This window comes from Heterodontus francisci, chromosome 3 (assembly GCF_036365525.1).
Source record: "Heterodontus francisci isolate sHetFra1 chromosome 3, sHetFra1.hap1, whole genome shotgun sequence".
In the NCBI taxonomy this organism is placed as follows: domain Eukaryota; kingdom Metazoa; phylum Chordata; class Chondrichthyes; order Heterodontiformes; family Heterodontidae; genus Heterodontus; species Heterodontus francisci.
In genome coordinates, this window is record NC_090373.1 from 96,603,039 (window position 1) to 96,628,948 (window position 25,910).

The 25,910-nt window shown below is 44.4% G+C and overlaps 1 protein-coding gene across 1 annotated transcript in view; it reads left to right on the plus strand.

The window, feature by feature from the left end:
* ptchd4 (patched domain containing 4) overlaps positions 1-25,910 on the plus strand; it is a 105,329-nt gene that overhangs the window by 19,178 nt on the left and 60,241 nt on the right. The window contains exon 2 of the mRNA XM_068018016.1: positions 6,781-7,258. Within this exon, the coding sequence (XP_067874117.1) occupies positions 6,781-7,258 (478 nt within the window). The remainder of the gene's footprint in view (positions 1-6,780; positions 7,259-25,910) is intronic.

Consider the following 25,910-nt stretch of genomic DNA (forward strand, 5'->3'; position numbering starts at 1 on the left):
AGAAGAGTTGAAGAGCAGTAGTGATAGGGGATTCGTTAGTTAGGGGAACAGACAGGCGTTTCCTCGGCAGTAAACGTGACTCCAGGATGGTGTGTTGCCTCCCTGGTGCCAAGGTAAAGGATGTCACGGAGCGGCAACAGGATATTCTTCTGGGGGATGGTGAACAACCAGAGATCATGGTCCATGTTGGCACCAATGACATAGGTAGGTCGGAGGATGAGGTCCTGAAAGCAGACTTTAGGGAGCTAGGAAGGAGATTAAAAAGCAGGACCTCAAAAGCAGTAATCTCAGGATTACTCCCAGTCCCACGTGCAAGTGAGCATAGTTTCTTTAGTTTAGAGATACAGCACTGAAACAGGCCCTTTGGCCCACCGAGTCTGTGCCGACCATCAACCACCCACTTATACTAATCTTACACTAATCCCATATCCCTACCACATCCCCACCTGTCCCTATATTTCCCTACCACCTACCTATACTAGGGGCAATTTATAATGGCCAATTAACCTATCAACCTGCAAGTCTTTGGCATGTGGGAGGAAACCGGAGCACCCGGAGGAAACCCACGCAGACACAGGGAGAACTTGCAAACTCCACACAGGCAGTACCTAGAATTGAACCCGGGTCACTGGAGCTGTGAGGCTGCAGTGCTAACCACTGCGCCACTGTGCCGCCCATAGGAATAGGAGAATTGAACAATTGAATATGTGACTGGAGAACTGGTGTAGGCGGGAGGGTATCAGATTTCTGAGACACTGGGACCAGTTCTGGGGGAGATGGGACCTGTACAAGATGGACAAGTTGCTTCTTAGCAGGACTGGGATAATATCCTCGCAGGAGGATTTGCTAGTTCTGTTGGGTAGGTTTGCAAAGGGAAGGGAACTTGAAAGGGAGTTCAGATTGGAGGGAAGCAAAACTGGCAACTTGTCAGGGGTGTGGGAACCAGGAGCAAATATCAGAGAGGAGTATCAAGGTGCACAGAATACTGAGAGATAGATAGCACTAGACTAGGGAATAGTAAGTTATTAGGTGGGGTCAGAGTAAGGGTGAAAGCAATAAAGTCTAAAACAGGGTTACGGTGCATTTCTACTAATATCCATTATAAGCCCACCGACTCCCACAGCTACCTCAACTACACTTCTTCACACCCTACCTCCTGTAAGGACTCCATTCCATTCTCCCAGTTTCTCCGTCTCCGACGCATCTGCTCTGATGATGCTACCTTCCATGACGGTGCTTCTGGTATGACCTCCTTTTTCCTCAACCAAGGATTCCCCCCCCACTGTTGTTGACAGGGCCCTCAACCATGTCCGGCCCATTTCCCGTACCTCTGCCCTCAACCCTTCCCCTCCCTCCCAGAACCGTGACAGGGTTCCCCTTGTCCGCACTTTCCACCCCATCAGCCTCCATATCCAAAGGATCATCTTCCGCCATTTCCGCCACCTCCAGCGTGATGCCACTACCAAACGCATCTTTCCCTTCCTTCCCCTGTCAGCATTCTGAAGGGATCGTTACCTCCGTGACACCCTGGTCCACTCCTCCATTACCCCCACCACCTCGTCCCCGTCCCATGGCACCTTCCCCTGCAATCGCAGGAGGTGTAATACCTGCCCATTTACCTTCTCTCTCCTCACTATCCCAGGCCCCAAACACTCCTTTCAGGTGAAGCAGCAATTTACTTGTACTTCTTTCAATGTTGTATACTGTATTCGCTGCTCACAATGTAGGCTGCTCTACATTGGGGAGACCAGGCGCAGACTGGGTGACCGCTTTGCGGAACACCCCCGCTCAGTCCGCAAGCAGGACCCTGAGCTTCCGGTTGCTTGCCATTTCAACACTCCTTCCTGCTCTCATGCTCACATCTCTGTCCTGGGATTGCTGCAGTGTTCCAGTGAATATCAACGCAAGCTCGAGGAACAACATCTCATCTACCGATTAGGCACACGACAGCCTGCCGGACTGAACATTTTACAACCTTTTTTTGCATTTATTTCATTTCAGTTTGCTTACCCACTGTTTTTTTTTCATGTTTGCACTTGCTGCTGTTCAATATTCAGTCCGTTATCACCTTTTCTGTACTAATGCTTTGTCTTTCAACACACCATGAACGTATTGTTTGCCTTTGCTCCACGACCTTTTGGTCAGCTATGTGGCCTTGTCCAATCTACACCTTCTCCTTTGTTATCTCTTGCCCCACCCCCACCTCACTTGCTTATAACCTGTGACATTTTTAATATTTGTCAGTTCCGAAGAAGGGTCACTGACCCGAAACGTTAACACTGCTTCTCTTTCCACAGATGCTACCAGACCTGCTGAGTGGTTCCAGCATTTCTGTTTTTATTTCAGATTTCCAGCATCCGCAGTATTTTGCTTTTATATTAAGGTGCATGTATGTTTGGCAAGTTGGCCATGTGGAAGTATGATGTAATGGCTACAGCAGAGACCTGGCTCAAGGAAGGGCAGGACTGGGTGTGAAATATTCCTGGATACAAGGTGTTCAGGAAAGATAGGAAAGCAAAAAAAGGGGGAGGGGTGGTGGTATTGATTAAGGAGAGCACTGCAGTGCTGGAGAAAAGGGATGTCCCAGGGGGGTTGAGGACAGAATCAATTTGGCGAGAGCTAAAGAACAAAAAAAGGTGCAGTTACATTGCTCGGTTTTGTCAATAGGCCATCAGCTAGTGGGAGGGACATTGAGGAACAAATTTGCAAGGAAATTACAGAGCAGTGCAAAATTATAGGGTACTTATAATGGGGGACTTTGATAATCTAAACATAGACTGGGATAGTAGTAGTGTACAGGGCAGTGAGGGGCACGAGTTCCTACAGTGTGTTCAAGAAAACTTTCTACAACAGTATGTTGCTGGTCCAATGAAAAAGGAGACGCTGCTAGACCTGGTTCTTGGGAATGAGGTAGGCCAAGTGGATCAAGTATAAGTAGGAGAGCATTTACGTGACAGTGATGATTGTATCATAAGGTTTAGGCTGACTATGGAAAAGGACAAAGAATATTCCAGAGTAAGAATAATTAACTGGCGAAAGCCAACTTAAATGGGGTAAGAATGGAGCTGGCGAAAATAAATTGGAGTCAAAGGTTGGCGGGAAAATCAGTAGCTGTACAATGAGCTACCTTCAAAGGAGAGATAGTTTGGGCACAGTCAAGGTATGTTCCCTTGAAGGGAAAAGGTAGAGCAAACAAATCCAGAGCTCCCTGGATGACAAAGAAGAAAAAGTGTGCTTATGACAGATGCCAGGTAGAAAATACTATTGAGAACACAACTGAATATAGAAAGTCCAGAGAGGCAGTTTAAAAGCAAATAAGAGAAGCAAAGAAAGCGCATGAAAAGAAACTGGCAGCTCGCATTAAAGGGAATCCCAAAGTTTTCTATCGACATTCTTCTTTGGCCTCCTTATCTCGAGAGACAATGGGTAAGCGCCTGGATGTGGTCAGTGGTGTGTGGAGCAGTGCCTGGAGTGGCTATAAAGGCCAATTCTAGAGTGACAGGCTCTTCCACAGGTGCTGCAGAAAAATTTGTTTGTCGGGGCTGTTACACAGTTGGCTCTCCCCTTGCGCTTCTGTCTTTTTTCCTGCCAACTGCTAAGTCTCTTCTACCTCGCCACACTTTAGCCCCGCCTTTATGGCTGCCCGCCAGCTCTGGCGAACGCTGGCAACTGACTCCCACGACTTGTGATCAATGTCACAGGATTTCATGTCGCGTTTGCAGACGTCTTTAAAGCGGAGACGTGGACGGCCGGTGGGTCTGATACCAGTGGCGAGCTCGCTGTACAATGTGTCTTTGGGGATCCTGCCATCTTCCATGCGGCTCACATGGCCAAGCCATCTCAAGCGTGCTGACTCAGTAGTGTGCATAAGCTGGGGATGTTGGCCGCCTCAAGGACTTCTGTGTTGGAGATACGGTCCTGCCACCTGATGCCAAGTATTCTCCGGAGGCAGCGAAGATGGAATGAATTGAGACGTCGCTCTTGGCTAACATACGTTGCCCAGGCCTCGCTGCCATAGAGCAAGGTATTGAGGACACAGGCTTGATACACTCGGACTTTTGTGTTCCGTGTCAGTGCGCCATTTTCCCACACTCTCTTGGCCAGTCTGGACATCGCAGTGGAAGCCTTTCCAATGCGCTTGTTGATTTCTGCATCTAGAGACAGGTTACTGGTGATAGTTGAGCCTAGGTAGGTGAACTCTTGAACCACTTCCAGAGCGTGGTCGCCAATATTGATGGATGGAGCATTTCTGACGTCCTGTCCCATCATGTTCGTTTTCTTGAGGCTGATGGTTAGGCCACATTCGGTGCAGGCAGCCGCAAACCTGTCGATGAGACTCTGCAGACACTCTTCAGTGTGAGATGTTAAAGCAGCATCGTCAGCAAAGAGGAGTTCCCTGATGAGGACTTTCCGTACTTTGGACTTCTATCTTAGACAGGCAAGGTTGAACAACCTGCCCCCAGATCTTGTGTGGAGGAAAATTCCTTCATATAAATAGTAAAAGGGTGGTAAAAGGACGAATGGGGCCGATTAGGGACCAGAAAGGGGATTTACACATGGAGGCAGAGGGCATAGCTGAGGTATTAAATGAATACTTTGCATCTGTCTTTACCAAGGAAGAAGATGCAACCCAGAAAATGGTGAAAGAGGAGGTAATTCAGACAACAGAAGGGTTTAAAATTGATAAAGAGGATGTATTAGATAGGCTGTCTGTACTTAAAGTGGATAAAGCACCAGGACCGGATGTGATGCATCCAAGGATACTGAGGGAGGTGAGGGTGGAAATCGTTGAGGCACTGATCATCATTTTTCATAATTCAACTCTATTTCAACAGTCTTGTTCAAAAAAGATGTAAAGAAAAGCCCAGCAACTACAGGCCAGTCAGTTTAACTTCGGTAGTGGGGAAACGTATAGAAAAAATAATTCAGGACAAAATTTAGAGTCACTTGGACAAATGCAGGTTAATTAAGGAAAGCCAGCATGGATTTCTTAAGGGAAATCATGCTTAACTAACTTACTGGAGTTTTTTGAGGAGGTAACAGAGTATTGATGAGGACAATGCTGTTGATGTGGTGTACATGGACTTTCAAAAGGCATTTGATGCAACGCCACACAACAGACTTGTAAGCAAGGTTATAGTTCATGGAATAAAAGGGACGGTAGCAATATGGCTATGGAATTGGCTGAGTGACAGGAAACAAAGAGTAGTGGTTAATGGACGGAGGAAGGTTTGTAGTGGAAGTCCCCAGGGATCAGTGTTGGACCCTTGCTTTTCTTGATATATATGAATGACCTAGACCATGGTGTACAGGGCACAATTTCAAAGTTTGCAGATGATACAAAACTTGGAAGCATTGTGAATTGTGAGGAGGATAGTGTAGAACTCCAAGAGGGCATAGACAAGTTGGTAGAATGGGCAGATATGTGGCAGATGAAGTTCAATGCAGAGAAATGTGAAGTGATTCATTTTGGTAGGAAGAACATGGAGAGATAATATAAAATAAAGGGTACAATTTTAAAGGGGGTGTAGGAGCAGAGGACCTGGGTGAATATATGCATAAATCATTGAAGGTGGCAGGACAGGTTGAGAGAGCAGTTAATAAAGCATACAGTATCCTGGACTTTATTATTAGGAGTATAGAGTACAAGAGCAAGGAAGTTATGTTGAACTTGTATAAAACACTATATCGGCCTCAACTGGAGTATTGCGTCCAGTTCTGGGTGCCCCACTTTAGGAAAGACATGAGAGCATTGGAAAGAGTACAGAAAAGATTCACGAGAATGGTTCCAGGGATGAGGAATTTCAGTTATGAAGATAGATTGGAGAAGTTAGGATTGTTTTCCTTGGAGAAGAGAAGGCTGAGAGGTGATTTGATAGAGGTATTAAAAATCATGAGGGGTCTGGACAGGGTAGATAGAGAGAAACTGTTCCCACAAATGACCGAGAATGAGCGGGCACAGATTTAAAGTATTTTGTAAGAGAAGCAAAAGTGAGAGGAGGAAAAACTTTTTGACGCAGTGAGTGGTTAAGGTCTGGAATGCACTGCCTGAGAGTGTGGTGGAGGCAGGTTCAATTGAAGCATTCAGAAGGGAATTAGACTGTTATATGAAAAGGAAGAATGTGCAAGGTTACAGGGGAAAAGGCTGGGCAATAGAACTGAGTGAATTGCTCTTTCAGAGAGCTGGTGCGAACACTGTGGGCCGAATGGCCTCCTTCTGCATTGTAACAATTCTGTGATTCTGTGATGGTGGTCGAGTCTTTCCTCTTCCTGTCAGAATTTATCAATGAGGCCTGAAAGGGGAAGAAGAGCACAGGAAGTGGGTTCCTCCCTAAATTCCTCACTCACTCAGATTATACTAATTCATGCCGATACAATGCATAAATTCTAGGTTCACTGACCTGCTATTACAGCCCATAGTAAAAACTGATCATCTTTCTAAGGGTCAGGAATTATTATGATTAATTTTATTTCAGCAATAAAACTTTAAATGTTTATATAATATTTGTCAATTCTGATGAAGGGTCACTAACCTGAAATGTTAATTCTGTTTCTCTCTCCACAGATGCTGCCAGACATGCTGAGTATTTCTAGCATTTCTTGTTTTTATTTCAGATTTCCAGCATCTGCAGTATTTTGCTTTTATTAACTGTAAATGCTTATCAGTTTTTATTAGTATTATAATACTGCATGATATAGCTCTGAAAAAATTAATGAAAACTGTACAAACTTTTTTGTGAACTGTAAGTTAATATGAACATATTCATTTTATCATTAAAGGACGGTAGGGTGACTTTTATCGGACATCAGCTTGGAGGAGTGATCTTCATCCCCAACAGTAGAGAACACCAGGTTAAATCAGCCAGTGCAGTGCAGATCACTTACTACTTGCAAAGCTACGGGTCTGCCTTACAAGATGTTGCAGAGAAATGGGAAGCTGAATTCTGCCAGCTCATGTTCAAATTTCAACAGGAGCACAGTGATCTGCAGCTGTACACCCTGACATCTTCTGGTTTGTGGAAGGACTTCTATAAGACTAATACTGTGGCCAGGACTGAGGTGGTGGTGAGCCTAGTGTTGGTTCTGATTGCCGCCACCCTCACCAGCGCAATGAGGGACTGCCTCCGCAGCAAACCCTTCCTAGGACTGCTAGGAGTTATCACAATCTGCCTTTCCACTGTCACTGCAACAGGGATATTCATCAGCACTGATGGCAAATACAACTCCACTCTACTGGGAATCCCTTTCTTTGCCATGGGTAATTATTGCTCCAAAACCTCTCTCTTTAATAAACCATAGATTTAGTGTATGCATTTTCAAGAATACATTTGTGAAGCTTATATCTCCTTTATAATTGATATGATGCAAACTTTACAAACGTGTTAAATGTACAACTTTTTTTAAATGTTGGCTATTTCTATGACTGTTTGAATGTGTGCATTGTACAGAAAATCTTAACTTTTCTGTTACTTGACTAGATACATACTAACATTTAGATAGATAGCACACTGCCAAAGAAAGATTACGTAATGGGAAAGTTTAATATTTGTTCTATACAGATCATAATGGATTTTTTCCAAAATGGATGATGATGTAAAACCAACTCAATTAAAAATCTTGTCTGGAAGGTTCACCATGCAATTGTCAAAGTAATAGTTTATCAAACCAATTCAACTAATGAGACCAACTGTCTCAAAGCTCCTTTTTAATTTTTTTTCTTCCTGTGTGATTATAAAACATAATCACTGTTAAAGTAATAAGGATTTTGGAGAATTGTGTGAAGTTTGGAGAAAAAGTCACAATTGATTCTGATTATGTAGACTTCTGCATTCAGAAAGGTCAGATTAAGGAGACAGCACAGAACGTATGCAGATACCAATTGATAAGGATTCCACTTTAAGGATCACAGAGTACCTTGGGGTAGAATTTGTCTTGGGCGATAGTAAATTGGCAACCTGTGGTACACTTGTATGAATTTTATCTCATGGGCTGCCGAATCACGATCGCCTGTTTTGTGCTACTGCCCAAGACAACTTACCTCTCCCACCTGTAGGAAAAAGTGCATAAAAATTAAGCGTAGGATATTTATTGAAAGAAAATCCCACTTCGATTGTAATAGCTTCACTGGTGATTTATAACTGAATTCCATCGAGATTTAAAATTTGTGGGAACAAATTTTCTCCCTGTGGCCATAAGGAATACTGCTCTTAAATTATCTCAATTGACTATCACGAGGCAAAAACATTCAGCAACTTTTGCTGCCAGCAGTAATTTGATTTCCTACCTATCAATAGAAGTAAAATGTTTACCACATTCATACCCACTTGCCAGGTGGTATATTTATAAGATTTATCTCTGAATTATGGAGCTTCTCACATTTTGGGCTGGATTTTACCAGCCCTCTGACGTCAGGGGTCTTGGCAGGGGGGCGCCTGGAAAATTCCCCCAGGAGAAGCCCACCATGGGCCTCAACGCCAGGAAGGCCCCGCCCCATATTACCATTGATGTATTGGCGGCGAGACCTTGTGGTCTCCATTTGCAGATCCAAGGCGGAACACTGGTGGGAGGGGGGGGGGGGGGTGTGGTGGAGTTAAGTTTTCAGGGTGAGGGGGGTGGGAAATGGCAAAACCTGACACGATTGTTGGAGGGGATGGTGGGAAGGGGTTGAAGTTTAAAGTGAAGAAAGTTTGGGGGGAAATGTCAGGATTGAGAGTTTAATTTTTTGGGGGGAGAGAGGGCACTTTATAAATTGATTAATCATTGGGGGGGTTGGGAGAGGGGATTGAAAATGTTAATAAAGTTTTTAATTTATTTTCTACAGACCTGCACCTTTAAACATGTTAATGGACCTGATGGGCTTGAAGCCTTTTAAAAATGGCACCAGATGTCATTGCTGGGGTCAGACGTCTGCCCCCTCTATGTCATCGGGGATGGGCGTTCCGCCCCCTCCACGTAACTGAGCCGCCAAGCTAAATATCGCAGCGGCTCGGCGGTGCACATCTCATGCGCACGCTGCGCCTTTTTTGTATCTCGCTGCCAAGATCGGCAGTGAGCTGGAAAAATTCAGCCCATTATGTATCTGCGGTAGGGTTTGCATACTGCTTTGCAGTATGTTTGTGTGTTTCACAGAGGTATAGGGAGGAGGCTACCACTCAGCCACAAGGATTTTTGCATCACTGAAGCAGTTGCACAAACACATTAGAGAAACAAATTATTTCAGTTATTTTTGACCTTACCTTGAAGATGTACAAATTCCCCATGGATACCCTTAAAGCAATGCATACAAAATCAGGCTTATCATGTTTTATTGCAGAACATCTTATTTTATAGGATTTGTTAAGTCTTATTAGTTCAGACAAGCAATTTAGTTTAGTCAATAAAAGCAAACATCACCAATAACTTATGAACAGTTGGAAGATCACTGTTTTTTTTTATTAATTCATGGGATGTGGGCGACGCTGGCTAGGCCAGCATTTATTGCCCATCCCTAATGGCCCTTGAGAAGGTGGTGGTGAGCTGCCTTCTTGAACTGCTGCAGTCCATTTGGGGTAGGTAAACCCACAGTGCTATTAGGAAGGGAGTTCCAGGATTTTGACCCAGCGATAGTGAAGGAACGGCGATATAGATCCAAGTCAGGATGGTGTGTGACTTGGAGGGGAACTTGCAGGTGGTGGTGTTCCCATGTATTTGTTACAGTTTCACTCAATTTATTGAATTCTACAGGAATAGGACCCCACTATTTTAACAGCCAGTACCTTGGAACAAAGAATACTACACAGAATATGCTTGGCCTAGTGAATCTGAGCCAGCAATGCTGCTGGAGAATTAGATTGGAGAGTTGGGCAGAAAAATGGCAGATGGAGTTCAATCAGGGCAAATGTGAGGTGATGCATTTTGGAAGATCCAATTCAAGAGTGAATTATACAGTAAATGGAAGAGTCCTGGGGAAAATTGATGTACAGAGAGATTTGGGTGTTCAGGTCCATTGTTCCCTGAAGGTGGCAACGCAGGTCCATAGAGTGGTCAAGAAGGCATACGGCATGCTTTCCTTCATCGGACGGGGTATTGAGTACAAGGGTTGGCAGGTCATGTTACAGTTGTATAAGACTTTGGTTAGGCCACATTTGGAATACTGCGTGCAGTTCTGGTCGCCACGTTACCAAAAGGATGTAGATGCTTTGGAGAGGGTGCAGAGGAGGTTCACCAGGATGTTGCCTGGTATGGAGGGCGCTAGCTATGAAGAGAGGTTGAGCAGATTAGGATTATTTTCATTAGAAAGACGGAGGTTGAGGGGGGACCTGATTGAGGTGTACAAAATCATGAGAGGTATAGACAGGGTGGATAGCAAGAAGCTTTTTCCCAGAGTGGGGGATTCAATTACTCGGGGTCACGAGTTCAAAGTGAGAGGGGAGAAGTTTAGGGGGGATATGCGTGGAAAGTTCTTTACGCAGAGGGTGGTGGGTGCCTGGAACGCGTTGCCAGCGGAGGTGGTAGATGCGAACACGACAGCGTCTTTTAAGATGTATCTAGACAGATACATAAATGGGCAGGAAGCAAAGAGATACAGACCCTTAGAAAATAGGCAACATGTTTAGGTAGAGGATCTGGATCGGCGCAGGCTTGGAGGGCCGAAGGGCCTGTTCCTGTGCTGTAATTTTCTTTGTTCTTTGTTGCCAGATCACAAAGTCCTGATGTGTGAACATCATGGCATCACACTCTACATAAACGTGTATTTTCTTCATCTGCTTGACAGAATGGGCATTTTTTTAAAAATCAATTTAGAGCATTTGGAAATATAGTTGTGCGCATTTTCTACACAATTATTCATTTCAGCTATCAACAATGATCCTTCAATCTGTGACATTATTCTGAGAAATATCTTTAATGTTGATCTGGAATCATCCCAAAGTTCTGAAGAGTGTCCTCCTGCCTTCCACCACTATAGTAGTTTTCCCCTTGTAGTGAATTGGTTCCATTATTAATATCAAATTATGTGGAAAAATTCCCTGAATCATTTTTATGTACAAAAAAATTCAAATGTTTACTATTTGGATTTGAGTTTTTAAAAATTCATAAAATAATTACACAATAACTAGAAAAAAATACAGCATTAATTCCTAGAAAAGTGTTGTAGAATCTCATCTAGATTGTATTCAATCTGTGGCAGTTTGTTACTCAGATTATCACCTCTTTGGCATCATTGTGAAGGTTGATTATGGCAATGGGGGTTCGGGGATCATGAGTATTTCATAGTTTTTAATCACAATGTACCCAGTGGGTAGTAAGTACCTAATGGACAGTAAATGAAAAAAATATACTTTAGGCCATGGCTGCATTTCATTAGATGTGTTCATACTGATAGTTCTGTGCAAAAATTGTAGAAATTGAAACACACACAATTGATTCTATAGGCAAAATCTTACCACCTTTGAAAATTTTCTTCAATTGGGAACAAACACGGGTCCCATCCCTGATGGTCTGTGAGTCCTGCCTACCTGTGAGATATTCCCGGAGGCTGCCAATTAAGAGGCAGTCTCCAGGAGCGCTGTCCAATTAAGGACGGTGGGGAGGGGGGTTCCTGAGTCTGAAGGCCCAATCTTGTCTACTAAATTTGATTCTCCGATGCCTTTTTACTGCAGCAGCCTGCTTTGCCCAGTTTTTAAAAGCAAAACACTGTGGGTGCTGGAAATTTGAAATAAAAACAGAAAATACTGGAAATACTCAGCGGGTCTGACCGCTGAATGCAAATCTGGGCTATTAACTCTTGTCGCATGGACTCATCTTCAGTCCAGGGCACTCCAGATGCTATGGAAATACATATCCATTGGTGGTAGGATGAGCATTGACATTTTATTTTGCAGGACTGGTTTCAAATCCTGTGAAATTGATCTAATCGCAAACTGCAACTCCAGTCACCAATACAAAGTGAGTGAGTTTCAGAGGGTATCGTCCAACAGGCATCTTTCTGGCTTGCAACGTATTTACTGTCCTAATCTGAATTTGTGGAAAGGTGGCACTCCTGCTGCAAATTGATCTGAATTGACCCACTTGATCCAGTGATCACCATAATCTGCTGGTTTATTATTTGGTTTAAGTAATAATATATTACAGTTGCACAGTTTAATTCAAGTATTGCAATTCAAGTTATTTGATAAACTTCTAGAGCAATTGTCAGTTAATAAAATATCAGTTCTTAGAGTTAACCAGGTAACCACTAGAACTCAAGGTTTGCTTGTGCATTTTTTTTTCATGGGATGTGGGCGTTTCTGGCTAGGACCGCTTTTATTGTCCATCCCTAATTGCCCTTGAGAAGGTGGTGGTGAGCCACCTTCTTGAAACGTTGCAGTCTTTGGGGTGTAGGTACACCAACCGTGCTGTTAAAAAGGGAGTTCCAGGATTTTGACCCAGCGACAGTGAAGGAACGACGATATAGTTCTATGCCAGGATGATATGTGGTTTGGACACGTATTTGCAGCTGGTGGTGTTCCCATGCATCTGCTGCCCTTGCCAGGTGGTAGGTGTTGCGTGTTTGGAAGGTGCTGTCGAAGGAACCTTGGTGCACTGCTACAGTGCATTTTATAGATGGTACACACTTCTGCCACTGTGCGTCAGTGGTGGAGGGTGTGAATGTTGCAGGTGGTGGATGGGGTGCCAGTCAGTGGGCTGCTTTGTCCTGGATGGTGTCAAGTCTCTTGAGTGTTGTTGGAGCTGCACCCATCCAGGCACGTGGAGAGTATTCCATCACACTCCTGACCTGTGCCTTGTAGATGGTGGACAGGCTTTGGGGAGTCAGGAAGTGAGTTACTCGCCGCAGGATTCCTAGCTTCCGACCTGCCTTTGTAGCCATGGTATTTTTATGGCTACTCCAGTTCAGTTTCTGGTCAGTGATAACCCCCAGGATGTTGACAGTGAATAGTGAATCATATGCTGGCTCTTTTCTTGGGGGATTCTCTTGTTCTGCCACAATAACTTTAATAGAACCAGAGCAGCTAATTTGCAGACAGCAAGGCTCTGCAAGCAGCAATGTGTTAAATGACCAGGTACAATGTATTTCTTTTTAGTGGTGGTGGATTTTGCAGCTTCTTCAAGCATTTCTGGGTGACAGCTGGGTTACGTTGCATTCTCCCTGAGATCATGCTTTGGTTGAGTCATGATCCACCCAAGGGTTTATGTTCTGCTGAAGAGCAGGGCGAGCATGAGTCAAATTGAGTTTTGCCTGAAAACAATTCAGGTTGGTCGGATATCTGCCTGGTAGAATGTAAGGTAGGCAACATATTTTTTACACACAGTTGAATAAGATGTGAGACTCAAATTTGTTTGCTCATCCATTGAATGGCGCCCACCATACTGATTCATGACAACTTTTAGCACCCAAACTGTAGCATAAGTTTCTCATTTTATACGTAGGTGTGTACTGTAAAAAAAAAACAACTGTATCTCTTCTCCTTGCAGAAAAATGCAAATACATAATGATAAACCTCTGCTGCACATTAACAGTGGCTCTGCCAATGTCTGCTTTCGTACCCACACTGCAGGATTAGCCCAGATCATTACATTCTCCTAGTATTAGCATTTTGGCAATTCTTCACAATCATCTAATCTTTTCATAGACAACATCCCAAAAGTGGTAGGAGAAACATTTTGTCAGTGTACTGTACATAGTCCAAAACCATTTACAGCAGATAAAATTTTATGATGGCTTCAGAAAGTTAAAAATAAATCCTTCAACATTTTCAGTTATCTCCTGTCCTAAGTTTCACCAGTTCCTGCATTTGTTGCCAGTTTGGGGTTTATGAAAGGCTATATCAAGCCATATAGGATACTTAGTAAGGAATAGAACTATAGTGATTATTACGATTTTACTCCCAATTGGGATAATGTAAATATGCCACTCTCCTGCTGTGAATTGCTTTCATGATTACAATTTCATTTTGGGTATTATGATGACATTTGGAATTTATAGCTTTATCAGAACTTCCAGATGAGATAATTATTCTGAAATGCTCCCATGTATCTCATCCTTAGACTTACTCACTTTGTTGGGTTTCTTGATGGAAGTTGGCGACCAGGACACTCGAATGAACTGATTCATAACACAGTTTGCACTGAAGGGTTTATAACTTCAGTGTAATTATTGTGCATGCCCTAAACAAAGCATGAGGAAGTGAGCCCTGGATCAGGGATTCCTTGCATTGAGAATTCCTTTATTTCCAGCTCTCAGGGGCTTGGCATATGGTTGACAGGTGTCCAATACCAATCAACAGCATAAGCGGAGTCCACCTGGGGCTCCACGCTGGTATAATGGGCCTGAACCAAAGGATTACCATGTGGGGCATTTGAATTTGTAAGATTACTGCTTTATGGCTGAACCTTTCCCCAGGGTGGTTTCACCACTGGAGGAGGAAGAGACAAAACTGATTGGGACAAGACTTCCTCCCACTATCCTGACCCAGCCATGATTCTAACCCATGAGAACATGCATTCCAAGAGTAGCAAATGTGAGGAGGCACAGGAGCAGGCAGCTATCACTGGTGTCAACAGTAGTTCTGTTGCTTCGCATAGCCCCACAGAGGTGATTGCAGATGCTGTCCTTGAAAAGTTGTCTCCATACATTCAAACAAAGGAGACTCCTTTCACTTAAGAAGGTATCTCAGAATTTGTCACAGATTCAGGTGGTAGGCATAATTTCAGCATTGTTGTATCTGTTTTACAGGCATAAAACAGGTGCCGCATTAACCAATTTAGCAGGGCAGAGGGCTGCGCCGGATCTGCATGGGCGATTAGGCCACTGCTAAATTGGTGGCGGCCATTCTTTTAGATGACTCTGAAGTGAGCACTGATCCCATTTATAATCCTGATCCTCAGCTTGGTTAAAGCAGTCAAAGCTTGGACTGTGTAAACTACAACTAATATTTCTGGATCTTGAGTGGCCTAGCCAACAGTCCCTGAGGGGCTGCTCACAAAAGAGATGTAAAACTTTGAAATATTTTGTGTCATTGGAAAGAGCAGGAGTGCTCTGCCTGACAGCACTAAAGAACTGCAGGCCACTGCCAAACCATGCTTGCCTCATTTCTATCACCTGCATCCCCCCCTCCCCCAACCAAATATACCTGTGGGCCTCAATAGCAACTAAAATTAATTAGAACTGTGTGGCATGCTGTGCCGGAGCACTAGATTGATGTCCATAGCTTGCTGGAATTATGATGATGAGGCTTGAGTTCCAGTTCCTGGAGGTCTCATTTTCTCAATCCAGTTTACCAGGATGGTGCTTGAGCCTTTCCATTCTAGTGCTCGGAATTGCACCCAATTTCAGGCACTGTCCAATTTCTACCTCTGTGTGCTGGAACTGAAGCAATATAGGGAATACAGGGAGTGATTAATATAGCACTATGGTCATGTCAATCCCTTGCTGCAACACAATGGCCAATTTAACTAGAGAGGGTCTGACTCAGTCAAAGTGCAGATACCATGCAGATCAGTGCTCGTTCCCCAGATAGCACCTTTGTTGCTTTCTTTTTGCCTCAATCATCTGTATGAAAGCTGCTGTTGTGTGTTTCATCACTTTTCTACACAAAGAGTGTACCCATAGAAGAGGAGGGCAATCCAGAATCAAGATTAAAGCAGGAGGCAGGCATTGACCATGAGTTTATTGGTTCTGAAACCCACTGCAACCAGGAAGACTGGTGTGACAGCTGCCCCTTTAATAAACCCTTCTGTCCAAATGTAACCAAATCACCTTCTGCTGCAATGTCCTCTGCACTCCCTGAGCTAATTCACCTTGGCTGTGAAGCGACATTATTCCACGCAATCTGAAACAATCTGGACAAAGTTCAAATAGAGTGCAACCAATTTATGATCCTACTTTGAGGTTATCTGTCAATGATTTTAGGATCTTTTCACAGTGTGCTTTCTCTTGATGTTGGTGTCTTGTGTGCACCGCTAACCCCAACCCATGACTTCTCGCTCACCTCTCCCAATTATTTCCCTTTCATTAGGTCCCTCCATAATGTCCACTTACTCATGAACAAGGCACATGACCTAATTATGGATGATTGTATCGGCACTGACAGAAACATGACTCATGGATGGCAACTCCTTCCTACTTCCCTGCCATATAACATGAGAAAGATAATTGTTTTATAATGACAAACTTTTATTGCTCATTAACATTCCACGAGGAACATCCAGATCAAATGTGGGGAAAATTAGTTTAATACATCCAGACAGCAGCAGAGGGTTTTGGACAATGTCCTATTGTTGCAAAAGTGCAAGTTCAGTATGCATTTGCAAGGATAGAGCCTGTAATAATGTGTGTTTGTGCTTTGATGTCATTCCAATAGCTGTAGTCCAATGCAATGATAAAGTGGTAATTATCTGGAAAGCTTGACTGAGGGGACTGGCTTAATAGGCTATATGCCACTCGGGATCAGAAGGCAAATCTCATCTCTTAGTAATCCAATTACTACTGTTCTCATTGTCTAGAATTACCCTAAAAGGGTCCTTATAGTGATGTTCAAGCACTTTCAGTCAGCTATAATTCACTAGGCTCCGGTTTTCAATTATTTAATTAATGGGAAGCAGAGTTTTATTATTTTTAAAGTAACTGTTTCAGATCATCAATAATTTGGGTTTCCAAAATATTACTGTCAGCACTATTTCTGGCCAAATGTTCAATGTTTTTGTATGGCATTATTCTGATATGGTATTATTTTAATCAAAACAGTAACTTTTTTATTTTAATTAAGCTTCCACTAAAATAGCAGATAGAGGAATGTAATGCAAAATTACAGAGCGAATGTTTGTTAATGTTGCCAGCAACAATTTCTAAACTGTAAGCCTGGAATTTCCTCAGAGTCACTCCTGTTCCACTACCATATCTTTGCTCGAAGAGTATGGAAATCCTGTTCATACACAGCAACTCATTAGCATTACCTTTATCATCACCTTTAACATTGTAACAAGTGTTACCATCACCATTACTTTCTTCTACCAACATGGCATTGTTCCCATTCCCCTTAGCACTGTGTTGAATTTTTATGCTACTAGCTCATTTCAAGCTATTACTGATGAGGTTTGCCAGATTACAATACTTTGATGTATTGGACAGATCACTGCAGCTTTCTTTTCCGAAGGAAACACATTTGTTACTTTCCCAATGGAAAAGAGGGAACAACTGGAGAGAGCCTGTACTTCTATCAAGTGGATGGGTTGTCAAAGCACCATTGAGCTCATCTGTGTTGCCATCAAAGCTTTAAGACCAGGTGAGAAAGGTGACTAGAGATCCCTCTCAGACTTCACCTGGTCTTACCGTAACAGGGTTTAATTTTTAAACACACTGGGCTGAATTTTATTCGGGCGCCACGTTGTGTGGCAGCACCCTTTCAACTCAGAGCGGCACCTGCATTTAGCAGCCGCTGCAGAGCCCCCGTGATATTATGCGCAGGGGCTCATCACTGCGCCAAGCCTCCCCCCCGGATATTACGTGGGGAGAGGCGGGACATTTGGTGCAGTGAGGAACCCTTTGACAGTTGTGCAGCAGGTGCCAGGGCCCTATTTTAAGCGCCCCAGCACCTGCTTCCTGACAGCTGTCAAAGAATACTTACCTGACTGCTGAAGAGTGGGGCTGCTGTCAATCTGGCAGCAAAGCAGTAAGTCCTGCAGAAATCCAACAGGTCAGGCAGCATCTGTGGAGTGAGAAGTAGAGTTAACTTGTCCAAGTTGACAGACCTGAAAGTTAACTCTGCTTCTTTCTCCACAGATGCTGCCTGACCTGCTGAGTGACCCCAGCACTTTCCGCTTTGCCGCCACATACTTGCCCTGCTGTGTCCCAGTGTCCTGTGAAGTTGAGATCCTCTTCTCCCACTCAAGTGTAACATTCCTTCCAGTAGGCATGCTGCACCTGGGTGAATAATCTTAAATTTGCACATTCCAGGACGTGAGATGTAGATAGACCATAAAAGGTATTACAGAGGTTTACAGAGAACACACTGACACAAATAGGAATGCACGGTTGTCACAGAAATGTAAATATGTCTTTCACTAAATGTTCCTCACCAACATGTGTGTCCTTTTCTCTGTGCGAATGATGTGTGCCAGCATGTAGCGCCAATATCACATCCCTTTGCATCGTTGGCCTTTCAGGAGAGCCAAAGTAAGCAATAACATCATTGCCATACCACCATTACTCATGAGCGTCTCCACGGATACAGTGACATGGACATTGGCTCAGTCAGCTGCTGCCTCTAATGGTTTACACAGGGATGCTGCAGATGTGGACTGGTACACAGCAGGTGAGTGAGGGTGATGTGTGGCTTGCAGAGCTCATGTCGGTTCCTATGGAGCAGACAGCCTTTGTCTGATAAGACACTTCCGTACGTCCCTACCTCACTGCTAGCCCTGCGTGCAGAGCCTGGATGCCATCTGCCCTCCCATGCATCTTTCATGTTGTAGGTCCTCAGCGTCCTCATAGTCTGAGGAGGAATCCTGTTGATGTTTCTCCTCATCATGCCAGACCTGGCCCCTATTGGGTGCATAGTTGTGCAGAGCAACAAAGAAAGGAGCTGGCCTTTTCGGTCCGTAGTACAGGGTATCGCCCTATCCCTAAGGGCATTGGAGGCGTTCTTTTAGCATGCTGACCTCCTGCTCAATGGTGGCTCATGTAGCTCAATGGCTGGCGCTGCATCTCTCTCCTCTGCAGCAGTGGTGGAGTCTCTCACCGGTGTCGGGAGCCATGTCTGCAAAGGATAGCCCTTATCTCCAAGAAACCACCCCTCCATCTGAGCCAGTTCAGCGAACAGCGGTGGCAGCCGGGACTGGCGCAAGACTCAGGTGTTGTGGCAGCTGCCTGAGAAGCGGTCACACAGCCACGGTGTTCGCATACCAGTTTCACCTAGATTGAGAGGCTCCCTTTAATGGTGACATTTGCAGGTGGTAGCCTGGCAGTAGGCCTGATGGCCACATGAGTGCAGTCTATGAACATTATAACCTATGGTTCTTCGGCAATGGTGCCAGAACCAATGGCCTTCTGGCCCTGGCTGTGAGAGTCCGTCCTGAAGACAACATCCTCACTGGCCCTCCGGTGCAGGGCATTGGTGACTCCCTGATGCATCGGTGCACTGCTGACTGTGTGACCCCACCATCTGCCCTGTTAGGCCCCTAAAAGGATGCAAAGGTGTCAGGCTTGAGAACCGCTGCCACTATGAGGAACAAAGGCATGGGATGGCCACTGGAGCCCAAGGGCTACAGGTCAACCTTGAGCAGGGCACAGAGACATGTCACCACAATCTCTATATGCGCAATCTCCTCTGACACTGGTGCTCTGACATCTGATGGCATGTCATGTGGGGCCTGTAGATGCACGGCAACCATAATGGCAAACTTCCCTTGGGGGCTGCTGCTCACGACCAGCAGCCTCTACATGGACCACACCTGCCTGTTGGCATTGCCTCTGGCGCATACAGATCATCACCTGCAGAGGATCACACAGTGTAGGATGAGCCATATCTATTTCCATGTGATAAATAAAGTTGAACCCTGCATGTATTCGAAAAGTTCCTAACAGGGCATGGATTGATGTTGACGGGTACATCAGCTGCTTTCCTGGATCAACTATGTGCCGTGCCATGGCATTGCCCATCTTGGACAATAGTCAGAGTGGCACAGCATGACCACATCAAGATCCTACCAGCTGAATCGATTGCCCCCATCATCCTTCTGGCACCTTCCCCACACACAGGGTGTGTAGTGTGCCATTGCCCCATCACAAACACAGACCATACACTGTTAACGGAGGGCTGGTACACGGTACCTCCCTTCATTCCAGCACAACTTTTCCTACAGTAATCCCTGACCCCCTCCCTATCAGAATGCAGAGTTAGACCCCTTCATATCCCCATCCCGTCTCCCTTCCAGAATGCAGAGTTAGACCCCTGTGTATCCCCCCTCCCTCCTCCCTTCCGTAATGCAGAGTGAGGACCCGCCGACTTTTCAGATCGTGAACAGGAAGGCACATGACGGCCACCCGTTCAACGAAAAATCCAGCAGTGCCGGTGGAGAGGCGGCGGGCTGCATAATCAGTATAGGTATTGTCACTGGACTAGTAACCCAGAGACCCAGGTATTGCTCTGGGGACATGGGTTCGAATCCCACCACAGCAGAAGGTGGAATTTGAATTCAAGTAATAAAATCTGGAATTTAAAGCTAGTCTAATGATGACCATGAAACCATTGTCGATTGTTGTAAAAACCCATCTGGTTCACTAATGTCCTTTAGGGAAGGAAATCTGCTGTCCTTACCTGGTCTGGCCTACATGTGACTCCAGATCCACAGCAATGTGGTTGACTCTTACATGCCCTCAAAATGGCCGAGCAAGCCACTCAATTCAAGGGCAATTGGGGATGGGCAATAAATGCTGGCCTGGCCTGCGACACCCACATCCCATGAATGAATAAAAAAAAAATCATTACCATATGTTGATTCTGACGCCGCCGGAGAGTGGCAGGGGTGGTGGTGGGGGAGCCACACCGAGGTCCTGCTGGCACCGGTAATATGCAGTGGGCCCTTCTTGAGGTCGCGGGTTGAGGCGGGCCTGTCCCCGCAACATTTTACCGGCCCCTGCCCCGTGACCCGCGGCATCGAGGGGCCAGTAAAATTCAGCCCACTGTTTTTAGCTCCCTCTTGGTGAATCCCTGTTTGCCATATCCCAATTATAAGGCAAAGAAACCAGCACAAACAGGTTTTCTTTGGTTCAAAGAAGAAAAGTTGAAATGTATTAAACTTGACCTTAAACTAATTCAGCTGACACTTTTGAATACACGATGCACCCATGCTCGCATGTATATGCGATACACACATGCAAATAGAGACAGAAAAGAGCAGAAGAAATCTACAGTGGAAAAGTTTGAGGCAATATCTGAAGAGTTTTTGTTATGGTTCTTTGCGCTCACTGTAAAGTCCTTGATTGTCGGTCGATATTGTTTTTCATCGGGGCCCAGTATTCTTCTTAAACCTTGTTCGCTGTAGGAGACTTTTCTCTCTTGGAGTTCATGTATCTTCAATGGATTCAGAGGCTTGTGAGAAAGAGAGATGGGAGCAGACAGGAGAGATCTTCTCAGTCCATGAGCAAACTCAGCCTTTTAGGTCAAACTGTATAATTTAGAAAAACCCAGCTTGCCAAGCAAATTAGTCATGTGACTAACTGGTCTGATCACGTCTTGGATTGTATCACCTTAGCAGTCTCGGGAATGCTCCTCTTACACACAATACCTGGTGAGGAAGGTCCATTGTGGGCGGAATATGTCAGGAGATGGTTCTTTGCCCTTCCAAGCACTGTCTGTTAATATGCAAATATCTTTTCCAGCTATGGCTGATCTGTTCAATAAGTCCTTTCTTCACTCCAGTCACAGTTTAAAATCAATGTTCATGACAAAACTAATGTGGCTTATTCTTGGCGGGTGGGGGCCTAGCACGACAAAGCATTAAAAATAACACTTGGCATATATGAATGAAAAAGGATTTAATCTGATGAATATGCCTGTGACCTTGCACCACTACATACAAATAATGCTGGTCTCTGCCAAATACCCTGGCAGTAGCCACAATGCTTTCATTTTGCATTATTCAAGTATTTGAGGGTGTGGGCCAGGTGAACCGTTAGAGGACCAAGGATATGTTAATGAAAACACACTGTGGAAACTGGCAGTGTGGGACTTCCACTCAATCAGTATGCCTGGGAGTTGATGCCACCAGAGAATTGAAAGTATGTTCACCCATCACCCTGTGCTCACTGATCCACATTGCTTCTTCGTAGAGCAAAGCCCCGATTTAAAAATTATAATCCTTCTGTTCAAATCTATTTCCCCTGTAACTACCTCCAGTCTTACAATCCTCTGAAATCTCTGTGTTCCTCCAATTTTGATCTCCTGTGCACCCCAATTTTCGTTGCCTCTTTACTTCTGAACTTCACTCCCTATAATTCTCTGCCTCTTTACCTCTCTCCTCCTTTAAGTTCCTCCTCAAAACCTACATCTTTGATCAAGTTTTTTGTCACCTATCCTAATATCTTTTCTGGCTCGGTGTCAAATTTTGTTTGATAATTGCTCCTGAAAAGGCCCTGGGACATTTTACTATATATAAAAGTACTACATAATTGAAAATTGTTGTTGTTATTTATGTTTCAATATTATGCTGCATTATTATGTATTGCTGATCTTTTATATGGAAGGTGGATTATGACAACTATTGTAAGTTTATTTCACTAACAGTTCTAGAACTCAATTAACATCTCGAGTTAAGTAAAAGTGATTCAATCCAACAAGCCCATCCTTCTACGACAAAACTCTTCCATTTTAGTATCTAACTACATTTTGAACATCCCCAACGTTTTGTCTCTATTACCTTCCTTGGTAGACTATTGCTATCAGTCTTTGAAAATTCAGTAAGCTTGGGATGTGGATGAAACACTATCCAGTAGGCCAGGTCAGGATTCGAAATGGAATTCGGCTATGTTGAGCCTTGAGATTTGATTAATCGAACGATCTGTTCTTGTTGCTAAAATTTCTTGAGATTGATTTTCCTCTACATTGTATGACTTGTGTACTTATTCCTCAGTACAACACAGGAAAAAGGGGAAGCGACCAGTCATGCCAGGTTTTTGTCTCTTTGCATTTCATATGCACTACTAGTTGCTTTTTGTTATTCGTTCATGGTATATGGGTGTGGCTGCCAAGACCATAATTTATTGCCCATCCCTAATTGCCCTTGAGAAGGTGGGGCTGAGCCACCTTCTTGAACAGCTGCAGAACGTTGATGTAGGTATTCCCACAGTGCTGCTCGATAGAAAGTCCTAGGATTTTGACCCAGCGATGATGAAATAAAAGCAATATATTTCCAAGTCAGGGTGGTGTGTGACTTGGAGGGGAACTTGCAAGTGCCGATGTTCCCATGCGCCTGTGTGGCATGAATGTTACTTGTCACTTATCAGTCCAAGCCTCAATGTCTTGCTGCATGCAGGCATGGACTACTTCATTATCTGAAGAGTTATGAATAGAACTGAGCACTTTACAATCTTCAGTGAACATCCCTACTTCTGACCTTATGATTGAGGGAAGGTCATTAATGAAGGTCCTGAAGATGCTTAGTCAAGGGCACAAACCTGAGGAACTCCTGCAGTGATGTCCTGGGGCTGAGATAATTGGCCTCCAACAACCAAAACCATCTTCCTTTGTACGAGGTATGATTCCAGTCAGAGGAAAGTTTTCATCCAATTTCCATTGACTTTAATTTTACTATGGCTCCTTGATACCACATTTGGTCAAATGCTGCCTTGATGACAAAGGCAGTCACTATCACCTCCCCTCTGGAAATCAGCTCATTTGTCCATGTTTGGATCAAGGCTGTAATGAGGTCTGGAATCATGTAGTCCTGATGGAGCCCAAACTGTGCATCAGTGAACAAGTTATTGGTGAGTAAGTGCCGCTTGATGGCACTGTTGATGACACCTTCCATCACTTTGCTGATGATTGAGAGTAGTAATTGGTCAGATTGGATTTGTCCTCCTTTTTGTGGACAGGACATACCTGGGCAATATTTCACATTGTTGGGTAGATGCCAGTGCTGTAGCTGTACTGGAACAGCTTGGTAAAGGTTAGTTCTGGAGCACAGGTGTTCAGCTCTACAACCAGCATGCCCATAGCCTTTGCTGTATCTGGTGCACTCAGCCATTTCTTGATATCATGTGGAGTGAATTGAACTGGCTGAAGACTGGCATCTGTGATGGTGGGGACTTCAGGACGAGAGGCTGAGATGAATTTTCCATTTGGCACTTCTTGCTGAACATGGTCACAAATGTTTCAGCCTTGTCTTTTACACTCATATTCTGGGATCTGTCATCATTGACGAGGTAGATGAAGCCTCCTGCTCCTCCTGATAGAACATTACAGCGCAGTACAGGCCCTTCAGCCCTCGATGTTGCGCCGACCTGTGAAACCATCTGACCTACACTATTCCATTTTCATCCATATGTCTATCCAATGACCACTTAAATGCCCTTAAAGTTGGCGAGTCTACTACTGTTGCAGGCAGGGCGTTCCACGCCCCTACTACTCTCTGAGTAAAGAAACTACCTCTGACATCTATCCTATATCTATCACGCCTCAACTTAAAGCTATGTCCCCTCGTGTTTGCCATCACCATCCGAGGAAAAAGGCTCTCACTATCCACCCTGTCCAACCCTCTGATTATCTTATATGTCTCTATTAAGTCACCTCTTCTTCTCCTTCTCTCTAACGAAAACAACCTCAAGTCCCTCAGCCTTTCCTCGTAAGACCTTCCCTCCATACCAGGCAACATCCTAGTAAATCTCCTCTGCACCTTTTCCAAAGCTTCCACATCCTTCCTATAATGCGGTGACCAGAACTGCACGCAATACTCCAGGTGCGGCCGCACCAGAGTTCTGTACAGCTGCAGCATGACCTCGTGGCTCCTAAACTCGATCCCCCTACTAATAAAAGCTAACACACCATATGCCTTCTTAACAGCTCTATTAACCTGGGTGGCAACTTTCAGGGATTTATGTACCTGGACACCAAGATCTCTCTGCTCATCTACACTACCAAGAATCTTCCCATTAGCCCAGTATTCTGCAATCCTGTTACTCCTTCCGAAGTGAATCACCTCACACTTTTCCGCATTAAACTCCATTTGCCATCTCTCAGCCCAGCTCTGCAGCCTATCTATGTCCCTCTGTAACCTACAACATCCTTCGGCACTATCCACAACTCCACCGACCTTCGTGTCATCCGCAAATTTACTAACCCACCCTTCTACACCCTCATCCAGGTCATTTATAAAAATGACAAACAGCAGTGGCCCCAAAACAGATCCTTGCGGTACACCACTAGAAACTATACTCCAGGATGAACATTTACCATCAACCACCACCCTCTGTCTTCTTTCAGCTAGCCAATTTCTGATCCAAAGCACTAATTCACCTTCAATCCCATACTTCTGTATTTTCAGCAATAGCCTACCGTGGGGAACTTTATCAAACGCCTTACTGAAATCCATATAGACCACATCCACGGCTTTACCCTCATCCACCTGTTTGGTCACCTTGTCAAAAAACTCAATAAGGTTTGTGAGGCACGACCTATCCTTCACAAAACCGTGCTGACTATCTCTAATGAACTTATTCTTTTCAAGATGATTATAAATCCTATCTCTTATAACCCTTTCCAACATTTTACCCACAACCGAAGTAAGGCTTACAGGTCTATAATTACCAGGGCTGTCTCTACTCCCCTTCTTGAACAAGGGGACAACATTTGCTATCCTCCAGTCTTCCGGCACTATTCCTGTCGACAATGACGACATAAAAATCAAGGACAAAGGCTCTGCAATCTCCTCCCTGGCTTCCCAGAGAATCCTAGGATAAATCCCATCTGGCTCAGGGGACTTATCTATTTTCACACTTTCCAAAATTGCTAACACCTCCTCCTTGTGAACCTCAATCCCATCTAGCCTAGTCGTCTGTATCTCAGTATTCTCCTCGACAACATTTTCTTTCTCCACTGTAAATACTGACGAAAAATATTCATTTAACACTTCCCCTATCTCCTCCGATTCCACACACAACTTCCCACTACTATCCTTGATTGGCCCTAACCTATCTCTAGTCATTCTTTTATTCCTGATATACCTATAGAAAGCCTTAGGGTTTTCTTTGATCCTATCCGCCAATGACTTCTCGTGTCCTCTCCTTGCTCTTCTTATCTCTCCCTTTAGATCCTTACTGGCTAGCTTGTAACTCTCAAGCGCCCTAACTGAGCCTTCACGTCTCATCCTAACATAAGCCTTCTTCTTCCTCTTGACAAGCTCTTCAACTTCTTTAGTAAACCACGGCTCCCTCGCTC